We start from the raw sequence: 14,978 nt of genomic DNA, 5'->3' as shown, positions 1-14,978 counted from the left end.
GAGTGGTCCTCAGTACTTATATGATTTTTTTTTCTTCTTAAGTAAGTTCATCTTGTCCCTTGGAAGGCTCGGAAATGGGATTTGGGCTACAAATTTCGGATTCAAAATTCTGACTTCACACTGAGGCGAGACTGCACTGAGGCTAAGCTGAGAATTAACACAAAAATGCCACAATAAAACTAAAGGCTGTTTACTCTGCGCATAGGCAGAAAGCGCAAGGACAAGCCTATCAGCATAAGAAAAAGAAAACAAAAATGTTCGTCGTTTTTGTGCTTATGCTCATTCTTATAGTAAAGACATCATAAGAAGACCTGGGTGTGTTCGTTTTTGTTTATATGCAATGCCTGTGCTCAGTGAAAACTAGCCTTTCGTTCTTCTTGTGCCAATGCCTATGCCATGCGGGAGCAGCATAGTTAGAACGAGTGTGTTGTATTCGCTTCTGCTTAAAACAGCCTTCACGTGCGGATTTAGCAGCCTTTTCCGATTGTTACTCTCAAAGGGTCGCGATTTTTGAAGAGCCGCTAATTTCGAGTGGTTAAAATGAAGAACGGCGCAGTGGCCTTGATGTTTGTGCGCTGGAACCTCAGATCGAGGGGTTAGGGTTAAAGCCCGAGGTCACTCCGTTGTGGGCAAGACACTACTCTCACAGGGCCCGCGCAGCACGTTTTCGAGTGCGGGGGCTAAAGACGGACGCGCAAGCTTATTTAGGCTGGTGGGGGGGGGGGGGGACGTGAAATTTTTTATTTTAATTCCTCTAAAATGACGACAAATGCATTTATAAATTGCAAACAAAATTTTATTTCCATAAAGAAACGTTGCTCAACAATACTTGCGATGAGACCGTCATTGCTCACCCAACGTGCGATCAGGCGTTCTTTTTTGGAGGAAGGGAGGGAGGGCATGATCTCAGGTTATTGCTCACCAATCCGTGAAATATATATATATAAAAACCGACTTCTCACTGATTGAGATAAAACCTGGACACATAAAAAGAGGAGCTTTAGACAAAGGTTACGACAATTTTTCTTGCAGATGTCGCGCTAATTTGTTGCGTAGTTGAATTTTTCATTTTAGCGAACTATTTTTACTCTAGCGTTGCATGTAAGAAACGCCACACGTCTCTGTGGTTTTTCATTGGTTTGTTTTAAGTATGCACATGCAAGTTATCCTAGACTGTCCCTTCTCGCACCTGGGTTGCAGAAGAAATAGTTCAGGGAATGGACTATCCAAAATCATGTTCTGCTCGTTATATTATCACCAATGCTGTTGAAAACATCACTTTTCATTTGTTCGTTTGTCTTGTAGAGAATGATAGAAATTTTCAGTAGCTTTAACTAAAGCTATCAAGTTTTTATCCCTTACTTACCACTACCCTGCAAAACTTACTATCACTTCTTTTAAATATTTCATTTGTGCCCATGCTCAGTCATAGCAGTTCCGCTGAGTAACTTAATCACTTACACGAAAATTGATCGACACTTGATGGACACTTGTGCAGTGTAGTGGTTTCGTTTCAGAGTTAATTTTCAGCATTTTAACTATTCTATACCGGACTTTAAGGATATTATAGAGCGTAAAATATGCAGGTTTAGTCATGTACTGACATGCTTCCCATTCCCATTTTTTGTTTCTGAATCCCAGTCCCAGTTACCTAAATCCCATTTTCCCAGTAAAAAAATAGGCAAATCCCAGTTCCCATTTTACCCCTTCAGGACCCTCTTATATATACACACGTACTACATGTCACTATTTTCTTCTTTGAATGTTCTGTATCACTTTGATGCAATGTTAAGTTCATGTTGGTCGTATCTGTTGAGCAAAAGGTAAGGAGAATTTTTTTTCAATTTTCTTCCCAGAATTTAGGTAGGCATAGTAAATATAAGTTACCTACCGGCATACAAAAAGCTGCAAAAAAGTGACAAAAGGCGACATTTACACAAACAACAAAATTTTTTATAAGGCAGCAGTCAACAGTGCACGGCTGATCAGTTGACTATTCCGTTTTGAAAATGGTGGTGAGTAATCTAATTGATTTAGTACACTGTAAATGATCGCAGTCCAAAACTTTCATTTTTTTTTCTTTTTTATTAAGTCAGAAATCAAGAATAACTACCCTTTTACGGGCAACTTATACACAGTTGTTTTCTATCAGCGATTAGCATATTCCAACGGCTGTCTATTAGCAAGACGCACAATCTGATTGGCTACTCAGGTGCCCGGGGGGGGGGGGGGTACTCCGGCATGTAAATGACGGGGATGATTGAATGGAGGCAAAACTCAGGACCAAAAAAAAACCTAAGTCTTCCGAAATTACCCAAAAAAATCCCTAGACAAAAAATAACCCCCCAAAAAATCCCTTGTCAAATTATCCCTAAATTGCCAGGAGGGTCAATAACATAACACAAAGAACGCTCGTTTTGTTTATTCATCATACCATAAATACGCCAAGGCCGCGCCAAGGCACTAAATCAAGTCACCCAAAAAAATACTTGCCAAATTTTCCAACCCAAAAAAAATCCCAGAATCGAAAATGTCAAACCCCAAAAAAATCCTTCGATCATCCCAGTCATTAACAAGCCGGAGTACCCCCCCCCCCCCCTCGGCTCAGGTGCCTTCTATCAATCGATAGACGGCTCTCGGAGCACGCTGTTATGTTGAATTTTATGAATCATAACCTTCGACTGGCTCTCGGTTTCAATTGACTTTCATTGATAGTTGGCTTGGGGCTTCACCCCTTGCTGACTAGAAAATAGTGGCAGAAGCAATCAGATTTCCAATAGAACATGCTGTATGTCCACTATAAAATACAGTAGAATCCCAGTTTCTCAAACCTACAAAAGAAACAAAAATTGGGTCGAGAAATCAAGATAGGGGGGGGGGGGGGTGAAATTACTGTGTTCGACTATCCAAGGGAAACAACTATTGGTCACAGCTATCGCCAAGTTTGAGAAATTGAGTTTTGGAGAAATCGGGATTCTGCTGTATAGTCAGACATAAGATAATGATTTTTACTGCCCAGCTGGGCCAATGTATTTGTTATAATAGTTTCAATTCAGCTGCAAGCCCAAAATGATCTGACACCAATTTTTTACTCTTTGTTACCAGCTTGATAATCCGTTTCGTTATGACGGCAACATTGGAACTAGTAAACATTGCATCATAGTTACCACCATCAGTGTTAGTCTCCATTCTTACAGGAAAAACAGATTGAAGACCAGCTTGATTTATAGTTTGTAATAGCACTTGATATTCCTTACTGCTGTTGCTAGTGGTGGGATGATGGTTGTCAATATTGAAGTCTCCTGCCACGACAATGTGTGAGTTTGTATTATTTAAATGCTGTGTGGTTGCTGCAAGCTCTTTTGCTTGTGATATTCTGGCGTTTACTCCATGAGGATCCAAGTGGGTGTTGATAACGTAAAGGTGGTGAGAATTGAATGAATATTCTCCAATAACAAACCCTCTGTAATCAGCCAATTGCAAAATGGAATAGTTACGGTATAGTCTTGATGCTGTTCTTACTAGTGGTATACGACTAAATATAACAACACCTCCACTGTTCCCAACATAAGGTGCAACAAAATCTGCAATAGAAGTCCTGTAATGAAATCCATGTCTTTCCATTGCTGTAACTAAAAGAGAGGCACATTTTGTAATAACAGCTACTCCTGTATTCAAGATGTATGCCTCTTGAATCAATGCAATGTCAAACTCCTTTATGCCTTCTGCAAGACTTTCAATTCTCCCGCTGATGTCTAAAATGGAGTGAGGTTTTAAATAGTCACACCATAAATTGTAGCTGACTAGTTGGAGGTGCTTTTCCTTATTCAAGGTAGATTGTGTTTTATTGATATCTTTCTGAGTAAAATGATGAAATAGAAGTCTTTTGTCCACACTGAGTCCTCCATTCAAAACATTTGAAGCAAACAATAAGATAACCACAATACACACAACAGTGACAAAGGCGGGTTTCATCCATGACCAAAGTGACATGATCTGTAAAGGAAACAGTCTCTTGTCAATCCTTGATTTTCATGAATCAGTTATAAAAAATGTTTTACAATATCACAATCTATTCATCACTAAAAATGTGCCTCCATAACCAACACAGCAAACTATGTAAATTAAAATGTAGGCATTTCAAAGCACTTATGGTAATATTATGCTACTATTAGTGGAAGTTGTACAAATTCTAACTTTGTATAGTAGAAGTTGCAGGAGACAGGAGCAAGTTAATAATAACTTTTGCGTCTTTCCTTCAAGATAGTTTTTTTTTTTTTTTTTTTTTTTGGGGGGGGGGGGGTAAATTTTGCTCGATATTTTTGGATAATAAGAGCCGGGCAGTTATTTTTTAAAAGGGCAATTGAAAGTACTCTTTAGTATTTGGTGCAGAATATTTCTAGTACTTGATTAGATTCATAAACAAGGACAGACATATGGAGTAATATGTCAGGGTCGTAACCAGGTATATGGGATCAGGGATGACAGCCTCAGGATCGGGATCATGGGCCCGGGATCATAGGATCCTGATCAGCCAATCAGATGGGATCAGAATGGAATAAGGGATCAAATGTTGCCACATTTTGGGGGTCAGGAATCAAAATTTAAGGCTAAAATTTGGGATCAGCGATGAAAAAATATATCTGGTTACGACCCTGAATATGTGAGCTAATATTTTTAATTAACATTTTCTGCATTGTTTTTGTTTCGTTTCCTCAGAAACGATACGGTATTATTTTGGCTTCGATGTGAACTATTTACACAGTGAGGGCTACTATCCAATCAGAAGAACAGTCGTAACCACAAAGTAAATACGTTTGACTGAAAGCAATTAACTTCGTAAAAACATGTTCTTCAAATATCGGAAAGATATTCCTCAGCATGATAAAAAAAATATTGAGATTCGTTGCAAACAGAAATATCTGACGACTGCAATGGTTTTAAGTTTGATTAAAGCGATGTATTGTAAGAAAACTAGAGAAAGCTCTCGTAGCGTTTAATTGTTAAGTAAACATTCTAGCGATTTTCTGAAACGGAAGTAAATTTTCACCAATCAGTGTTTGCAAGCGCAAACAAAAACGGGATGACTTGTCGTGTTTGCTTGCACGCGGGGCTGCTATCCAATCACAAGAGCGGTCGTAACCACAAAGTAAATACGTATGACCGATGGCAATTAATTTCGTAAAAACAGTCATGTTCTTCAAATATCGGAAATATATTCCTCAGCATGACCAAAAAAATTTAGATTCGTTGCAAACAGAAATATCTAACTACTGCAATGGTTTTAAGTTTGACTAAAGCGATGTATTGTAAGAAAACTAGAGAAAGCTCTCGTAGCGTTTAATATTATTCTGAAACGGAAGTAAATTTCCACCAACCAGTGTTTACAAGCGCAAAGAAAAACGGGATGACTTGGCGTATCTCGTGTTTGCTCGCACGGTAGAGCTTAAGTGCGCTACAAAGAGAAGTGCACATTTGCAGGTGACTTACAAAGTTAATTTCACTTCATGTAACAGAGGAATGTATAAATGTGGGAGATTGCCCTATTCTATTTGTACAGGAAAATTTCACGCCATCTTCGACGCCACAAACAGCGCGAATACACGCAAAATTGCGTGGGTTCTCGCGTGGATGTACCTAAAATTGCGTGATTTATAGTGTCACGTCGGCGTCGCAAAAACATTCGAGTCTGCACGGAAAGTTGAGAAGTTCTGCTCAAAGTTAAATTTTGTATGGACAGTATCGAATAGCAAGGTGTGCAACTGCCGTGTCGAACTAAATTCGTCTCCTTAGTTGATGTAACGCTCAATATTAACTACGGTTGCAACTGCTGGTGCAGATTTCTGAGATTAAATTAATGATATAAACATTATTTGGATTATTCAAAGCCATCGCGGTCTGATCGAAACCCCACAGTATCGCCAAAAATGCAAATCGTTATTATCAGTGTTACCAATGCAAGGCTGTTACACTGACAACAGAAGCAACTTGGCTGTGTCTTATTCTGTGGAGATAATTTCATATTTGCCGGGAGAGCGTGCAGCGCGGATCGAGCAAAATACAATCCTGGTACGACTATATATAACATATAACTTTCTTTAAACTTGAATTTTGCTTAATTAAAAATCCTTGTTAAAAATCTGTGTATGGTAGCTTTTTACATTAATTTGCTTTGGTTGTTTACGTGTCTTTGTAAAGTGACAACAGGCATTTCATTTTGAAGAAATGGCTTCGAAACAGTGTGCTTATCTCTGTTCTTGTCGACAAGGGTTTTGGTTTGTCTTGAATTTGGCATTTATTTGATTTGAGCATGTGATCAACTCAGAGAAGTATATACCTCAAGCTTTTTGTCAAAAGGTAATAATTTCATCTACGATTAAAGTGTTGTTTTGCATTTTATCAGAGATCAGTAGTCACAAAACACTTTATTTATGGCACTTATTTTTTTTAGGATTGTTTGTTTCAAAAAATAAACCATTTAAATTAATTGCATTACTCTAATCTTGCATTTTACTCTTGTGGTTTCATGTTTCCCCACATTGATAGGAATATATTTAAATATTTTCTGTAAGTTATTTTTCCATTCATGTAACATTCAAAGTTATGCTATCGGGTGCCATTTTTAAGCAAAAAAGTGTTCTGCAGAAATAAAAAAAAATCATTTTAATTTCCACTGAATGAGTAAAGACGATAAAGGCAAACTCCCTTCACTTAACTTAATTTGGAGAGAAAGACATATGCTATTTCTATAAAGAGAACTATTTATGTGTTACTTGAACTCTTGAAAGCCAAACTGCAGCAGGACGTAGTTTATATTATGTCTCCTTTACATAAAATCGACAGTAGGTGTAAAATGGGAATTTAAGTTACTACCGAATATGAAGTTCTTCTTTTCATTCTGTACTCGTGCATAAATTCGGCAAATTCAACATACACTAGGACCTTCTCCAAATTAAAGTAAACCCCAAACCCACCTCTCCTCACTATTCTCACCCTTCCGCAATCAGGAAACGAAACACTATTTCTTTTTGAAATAGCTGCTTGTTGGATATAAGAAAAGGCATGGGGTCATTTTGGGGTTGTGAGAGAATAGCTTAGTCAATCACATCATGCCTCCCATTATTTACATTAGCCTGAGAGACCTCCTTGGAGTACACTAACTTGAGTCACTAGCTTTCGTAGTACCAGCTGTGACATGTAGTTAGTTCAAGCTGAAATTATGACTCCATTGTACGCGCGGCGGGCGTACGCACCAAATTTTTTCGGACTCCTGGGTTTACAAAAATTCTCTCGTACCCGCATTACCCATGGTGCTACGCTCATGGCAGCTCTGCTATTACTGTATGAGTATGCTACAGAGATTATCATAATGATAATGTTATGACAGACAAAAAGTAAATAAAACATTATACAGGTTTTAGTGTTTCTGTCACTGAATAAAGTATATGTTAGAATAGAAAAAAAAAATAGAAAATTATAGCTTAAAGCAGGTGTGCTACATTATGAGGGCAGGCATTGACCTGCTAAGAAATATGATGTAAATAAACAATATTGCTTCATTTAATATCCAAAGTTTAGAGATTTCAACTTGCAACTTTCCGTATCTAGCAAGTTTTTTTTCCCACTGCAATGCAACCCTTTTTTAATCTCAGTTTTTCAGTTTCAGTCTCGGCTCCGCACTCGAGAACGAAGTTATCTCGTCTATAAATGTATAAAGGCAGAATTGAGGCAGCTAGAAACACATGGGTTTCTGATAAAGGGAAATAAAGTTAATTTGGCAAGATGATCGAATTAGATAAACACGAGCGCACTAATATTAAATATATAAGCTTCTTCTAGCGCTCAAACAGTGTAAATCTGCTCGACCGAGACGATTTTGTGACAACCGACGAAGAGCAGCATTAACTAATTTATTTATTTCACGAGCAAAATAAGGTAAGTGAATATTCTTGAGGCTATGAAGAATTAGAATTTGACCAGTGGTGCGTTTTTTCTCCTTTTTTTGTGGTGATAAAAATAACTAATATTGTGCTGACATGTAATCAATGCAATCTTTTCATATACAATATAATCAAGTACTTGTACCATTGTTTTTGTCAAATCTTGTTCGTGCATACAATATTTATAATCAAGGCTTAATTTATGCAAACCACGCGAGACACCGGTCGCACAACCGGCAAAACGCATATTGACCCGGCAAGGTTTTGTCGAATTTGCAGCCAGTAGATTTTTTTTGTAACTATAAATGGAAATTTTCAACAATTAAGTCTCTATGAAGAACGCAATAGTGTATAAAATTAGCGTCTCGAAACGATGACAAAATTTATACTTGGTGCGGGCGAAAAATACATTCAGGACGTCCGGCCGGTAACAGAACAACAGTTTGCATATCGTATAAAACATTACAAGTACTTTGATTCGGCTGCCTCTTTTCTGAGTTTTCAGTTTATTACTTACCTTGTTCCGTTTTTTTTTGTAACTTCTTTTTTCAAGCAATTAGCACAAACGACGAGACAAAAAATCAAAGCACTTGGAAATGAATGTTGACGCTGGTTGAAGTTTCGCGCTAATTTCCATACGTCGCGTTATCGGCTTTTTCGTTTGTTACCTGAAACACTGTTTAGTGCGAATCCACAGATGATCGATCTCACCTCTCAAGGCTGTGACTGCTTATAATACTGCTCGATGTTCCCGTCTCATACCACTGTTGTTGTGTTTTAGCTTCTCGCCGGCCGGCGACTCAGACGACTGTCGGTTTTTTCTGACCTCGACCTGACCGCGAATCGGTGACGTCATCTGCTCAGTTGACAGCTGCAACTTATAATAACAGACGGCGCTAAAAAACGAAAACGAGTGGGGCGCCAAGTGTAAAAAAAATATTTAGCCCACTTTTTCGGCTTTTAATTTGTAAATCTACAAGTTAGCGACTTATCGCATATGAATAGAATATTATGCAACTTATGCTTATCGCATGTAAATAGCAATTATATAATAACCTGAATTCTACGCGCATTTTGATTGGTTCTTACTTATGATCTATCAGAGTTCAGACACATGGATGACGTCACGCGGTGGTGTGACTCGCGCGCGTGATCAGAGTTCATAGTCCAGATCAGAGTTGTCGGCAAAGTTTTTCAAACTTGCGGGGCCACAACAAAGCAAAAAAGTTCAGCTTAATTACAAATCTTCAGTGAGAAACAATACGCCAAGCATCGTTCACCTTTCGAAGCATTTAACTTGGCGAAACAAGCTTGAAGAAGACAGTGAATTATTCGAGAAATTATCCGAAATCTGTATGAAAGTTTGACCGATGTTGTACAGTTGGACGACGCCACGGAAAACAAACGAATTGCGGTTGAACGCTTCGGTTAATGCTTACAGATTTGAACAACTTTCCAAATCGGAATAAAGGTTAGTTTTTTCATTGACTTTCAATTGACCATTTTTCTGTTTATTCAATCGGATTAACAATGCTTCGTGTTAACGAAAACTAAATAGTGAAATCAAAACAACTTAGCTCATCGGTACGGCAGCATTGCTCACACAGAAGTGTGCTGAAGTCTTGTGTTATTTATATAAAACAAATAGATTTCATTTTGCAATAGATCACAGAAGACGTCAAAATGTGGTATGAACTTCTCTGTTCATACCACATTTTGACGTCATCTGTGATCTATTACTGAACAGACGCACGGCAAAATGAAATCTATTTGTTAAATAGCAAATAGCAAAATAGTTAAGCAATAGAGGACACTTTCCGTGTTTACATAGCCTCATCTAAACACGAGGGGGGCTGGGAGAATTCGAGACAGTTATGCAAACCCCCGACTGCGTCTCGGGTTTGCATAACTTTCGAGAATTCTCCCAACCACCCGAGTGTTTAGATGAGGCTATGTAAACACGGAAAAAAGTCCTCTATTGCTTTTATAAAATATTTTTTTCAAAAATAATTCGAAAAATGAATGGGATTTGGTTTATTTACTTCTTGATTGAAATAGATTTTCTCAAAACGCGCATTTGACAACACATGAACCAATCAAAATTCGTGTTAGACGAGTTCAAGTAAAATTAGGAATCATAGCACAAGCAGCGGATCTAGCGAGGTCGGTAGCAATGGTATGCATTTATTGTACGGTAAATTGTTCAGATAGCGATCTAAACGGGTCCAGTTTCTTCTACTGTCGTTTCCTCCGTCTTTGTAATGTGCTCCAAGCGTAGAATAAACCTCAAATTGACAACAAATTCTGCTTTGGTTTTCTCACACATATTTCTATTCTTTCGTCTTCCCCAAGCCCATTTTGAATGAAAAAAGTTCACGACTATTATTGCCAATGTAACAGTAGAATTTTTACACTGAGAAAGTCTCAGAGAAAATATATTTTAAGCGTCATTTTAATCGCATTTTAAGCAAATTTGCCAGTAAAAACACGGCAACCGATCGGCCGTGCAAACTTTAAGTTTGTAGCTTATAGTTTCGTTTGCGTTGACCTATAATTTTTTTCTAATAAAGAATGACTTGTAGCGAATTTTATTGTAGTACTTAAACGCAATCTTTACTGCGTATTTTGTTGCATATTTTGTCGTTCGCTTGAGCTCCCTCCAGGCAAAGCCTGTGGTTCTTCTTTCTTTCGCTTTTTTTCCTCGGGCTCATATGGGAAGAGAAAGCCGGAACACATATCAAAATTTGGTATTGTTTTCCATTTCTTTAATATCGTACTTGAAATTACTTTGCAAGTCTTTTTTGTTTACTACGCGCATTTTGTTGCATATTTTGTCGTTCGCTTGAGCTCCCTCCAGGCAAAGCCTATTTATTTGCACCCTTTTCATTCAATTAAAATTAGCAATACAATAAATAAAATAAATAGAGCAAAGTGCATGGCTGCCCAGAATAACCACGATTGGCTAACAAGATTGGGCAGCCATACTTCTTGAAGCTGATATTTGGTTATCAGCAGGCCCAATTTAAGAAAACTAATAGCCAAGAACAGTTTTTCAATGGTTCCTTTTGTTATGCATCTCGGTGAAAAACAAACTCAGCTGACACAAACTTGAGGTAAAAAATTTGCCATTTTTTTTTTTCAAATTGCGTTGTCCGTGACGAACAAGTACTAATTACTTGCTTGTATCTTATTTTATGTTTTTTTTTTCCTTCAGTAAGCTTGTTTAAGGTCGCGGAGGACACCTATCAACATTTTGCTTGTCCTACATCTTAACTATATCTTTAAAAACGATTATATCTTGGCCGATTTGGGTACAATTGAGGTCAAATATTACAGAGACATAAAGGAATGATCGAAGTTTAATGTTTTCTTTTATTTGGTAGCCGGATTGCGCTATACGTTGATATAATTTGATTTTTACTTTTTTTAAATATTATTTTCAGTATTTGTTCATCATCAGAGAGGTAAACTCTGAATATCTGAGACAGACTAACTCCCGAGTTGGATTTTCGAGTTGGATTTCGAGTTAGTAGGCTAACCGGAGTGTATAGTAGGCTAACCGGAGTGCAAAGTAGGCTAACCGGCGTGTATAGTAGGCTAACCGGAGTATTTAGTACGGTAAGCAACTCGAAATTCCAACTCGAAATCCTAACTCGAAATCCAACTCGAAAATCCAATTCCTAATCCTAACTCAAAATCCAACTCGAAAATCCAACTCAAAATGCTAACTCGGTCTATCTATATAATATATTAAACAGAACAAATGTCGGAAAAAATCAGATGCCCCGAGCGGGATTCGAACCCATGGCACCCCGATGTCATGGAAGGTGCTCTTTATCTTGGGAAAACTATCGTTATGCGATAAAATAATATTCAGAGCTATTAATTTAAGCTTCTGAAGGTAACACCTTAACCAGGTTTTCTCGGTTTTGGCACATGTTTAGTCATACAAAGCCAAAAGAGTCTCTGGTACTGCAATTAGTTTTCATGGGTTATCTTGCATATCATTTTTATCAGCCTTTGCGCGCAAGTTGTATTTGAAGTAAAAGTAAAACTGCTAGTTTTATCATTATTACTATTATTATTATTTTTATTATTATTATCATTATCATTATCATTATCATTATCATTATCATTATCATCATCATCATCAATACTGTCCGCTCGTCTCATTCTTGAAATATAACAGCTTTTATTTTAATCAATATAAGATGTTCAACATGACACGAGCATGGGACAAAGACAAATTCTGAGTCCCCGACGGGAATCGAACCCATGGCCTCCCAGATACCGGTGGGGCCATGGGTTCGATTCCCGTCGGGGACTCAGAATTTTTCTTTGTCCCATGCTCGTGTCATGATGAACATCTTATATTTATTATTTATTACCGAGCTTAAAATTTACCATCTTTATTATTTACTACAGCTTTTATTTTTTCTCAAACATCTCAGCGGTCCGGAATCCTCGGTCCTTAAACCTGATTGGCTAATTGCACGCGTTCCAGCGGTCCTGATTTTCCCATCCGGATCCCGCGTACGGTCCGCTCACGGCGCGAAATCTATTTTGCAGCTTTGGTCTAACGAACAGCACGGGGAATCAAAGCGTACTATGAGAGTTTGTATGGATGTACTTATAAAAGTTTGTATGGATTTGAGAAAAAGTTGAGAAAAATATCTCTTTTTACCGCTGAAAAGTTATAATAAAACTTAGAACCTTACCTGGTGTCATTTTTTGTCTTTCTAGTGCTTTAGAAAGTCATACACGCGATTTTCGTCTTAAGTTATTGGTTATCTTTGTGAACTTCGGAAATAATATTTTAAAAATTAGACAGCTTGCGATACTCTGCCATAGAAAATACAGCCAATCAAAATACAGGAAAGCCGTTGTATAGTCGACGGTATTCAACCCAACCTTCCCATTATCCGATGCTATTCTCGACGAAATTTAATAAGCGTATTTTCTATGGCATGGTATAAAATAGTCACACAACACTTTCTCGGGGTGTACATACTCCTAATTCGATGGTTTACCATATAATACGCGCAATAGTCGAACAATAATATGAAATATCCCACGAGTTTAGGCTCGTGTGCATACCAAGAAAATACAAGTCACAAGTGGGATATTCCACTATTGCGCCATTTTACCATATTAGGGCAAAAAAACTTGAAAAAACGCGCACAGTAGAGCAGGGCCAAACTTAACCTGAACCCAAACTTAGTAGAAAAAAATAGTGGATACGAGCGGACGTTTTGCTCATTGCCATTTTTTTCCTTGCCCCTCAGGGGTTCGAAAAAAAAAACTACGCAACTCGCAAAATATCCGCGATTTTTATATGTTAAACCATCGAATAAGGCAGTGGCAGATCCAGACCTTCAGCTTAGAGGGGGGGGGGGGGAGGGTGCTTAACTATGAATATTGAATTCTGCGAAGAAAATTCCGGCACTTCAAAGAAAATGCGCTATTTCCGAGAAAAGTAAGAGGGGGGGGGGGGGGCGGGCCCCACCACTGTAAGGTGTATGCATACAACTCGAAAGCGTTGCATAGCTAGTACGTATATAAATGACACTATATCAGTTTATAAAGGGACTGTGTTTGATTCTTTCGAACCCCGTTATTTCGAACCTTCAGGGGAAACCAAAATTAGTTCGAAATAGCCGATAGTAAATGACTGAAGGCGGATTCAAGGGATACGGGCTTTAGTTCGAAATGAAAAGGAAATCGAAATCACCAAGTTTGAATTAGCGGAGTCCAACTAGTATATTCGACTGCCTAACGCTATTTTATCACACGCTCTCTGGATCAACCACACTTTGCCTGAAATTTTGCTGAATTATTCTCAGAGTTTGTCCCCAGCAGACAGCCGTTCGTTTAAACTTGCTGAGATGATCTCTGAAAAAGTTCTACAAAAGTATGGGTGCCCTGATTTAAAAAGATATTCATATCGCAGAGAACAGTTAAAAGCAGTGTACGTAACTTTTTGTTCGCATCTGCTAGGGACATTTTAAACTAATGAATAACTTAGACAACTGCACGGCAGTTTATGCTTTATAGAAAGTCATGCAGCGCTGTACATCAGCAAGACAGACAGTCACTGACAACTAACACGGCCGTCAACGTGGATGCTCCGCTTATCAACTTAAGGCTGGTAATCATATAATCCGCGCCCCAATCGTTTCTATCGCCTCTGACACTTTCTTGCGATCGGGCATTTATATGAAAACACTATACACAGACGATCGCTAACGTCTGCGGCGATTGGGGCGATCACGATCGCTTGGATCGCCCGTGTTCTATCCTTCTAGATCCTCTTTCCCTTCTTCGTCGTAAAACTGCAATAACTGAGAAGTAAGGAGGCCACAAATTTTGCTCTTTTGTTGAAGGTTGCCATCGTGCTGGATTTAGGGCTAAAATGATTGTTTTTCGTAGGTCTTCGCTCATGACGATCATATGAGAACCCCCGATTGCTTTCAATCGCTTCGATCGCTTACGATCGTCTCAGTTTTTGCAAACGATCGATGCGATAGAAACGATCGGGGCGATCATACGAGAGCCAGGCTTTAGAGAACGACTTGAAACTGAACGGTTATAAAAGCCGGAAAGGATGTTTAAAACACTCCACAGCTGATAAGTAGGCTATTAAGGACTAACTGCTATAGTTGACAACAAAGATAACAAATTAAGGACTGGGTTATTTTGACAGGTCCGCCAGAATATAATTTCGTAACGTCTTGCAAGTGCCAGTCTGAATGATGTGAATAAATATCATGAAACAAGAACATCAAAACACTCATACTTCAATATTTTCAGACATTCTACTGTAAACCTTTGTTTGTGGTTCGCACTTGTTTCCAAGGTCTACAAACAAGTGCAGCGTCTACTGTCACATGTCGTCCTGGTAGAAAACAAAATATTTATTTGAGAAACAATTTAAAGAAACATTGAACACTTAGACTTCTTTAAAATAACAATAAAAGAAAAAATTTGGCTAGCCATCAGATAGAAATTGTACCTTTTGCAGAATTCAAGCTCAAACGA

At 38.2% G+C, this 14,978-nt stretch overlaps 1 protein-coding gene across 3 annotated transcripts; it reads right to left on the bottom strand.

Moving 5' to 3' along the window:
* Positions 1 to 1,232: 1,232 nt before the first annotated feature.
* Positions 1,233 to 9,547, bottom strand: LOC144644796 (uncharacterized). 3 transcript variants are annotated; one of them, XM_078504340.1, is made up of 2 exons: positions 8,458 to 9,547; positions 1,233 to 3,996 (listed from the first exon to the last, which is right to left on the bottom strand). In XM_078504340.1, the coding sequence occupies exon 2, from the start codon at positions 3,991 to 3,993 to the stop codon at positions 3,037 to 3,039; it is 957 nt and encodes a 318-aa protein (XP_078360466.1). In that variant the 5' UTR covers positions 3,994 to 3,996; positions 8,458 to 9,547; the 3' UTR covers positions 1,233 to 3,036. The 3 variants fall into 3 exon arrangements, with proteins under 3 accessions (XP_078360466.1, XP_078360467.1, XP_078360465.1); XM_078504341.1 differs by having other exon boundaries at positions 8,609 to 9,547; XM_078504339.1 differs by having other exon boundaries at positions 8,652 to 9,546.
* Positions 9,548 to 14,978: the final 5,431 nt, after the last annotated feature.

This window comes from Oculina patagonica, chromosome 2, assembly GCF_052425735.1.
Source record: "Oculina patagonica isolate OP01 chromosome 2, crgOcupat, whole genome shotgun sequence".
In the NCBI taxonomy this organism is placed as follows: Eukaryota; Metazoa; Cnidaria; class Anthozoa; order Scleractinia; family Oculinidae; genus Oculina; species Oculina patagonica.
Note: the sequence above shows the minus strand (reverse complement) of the source record. Positions and strands in the feature narration are given on the sequence as shown.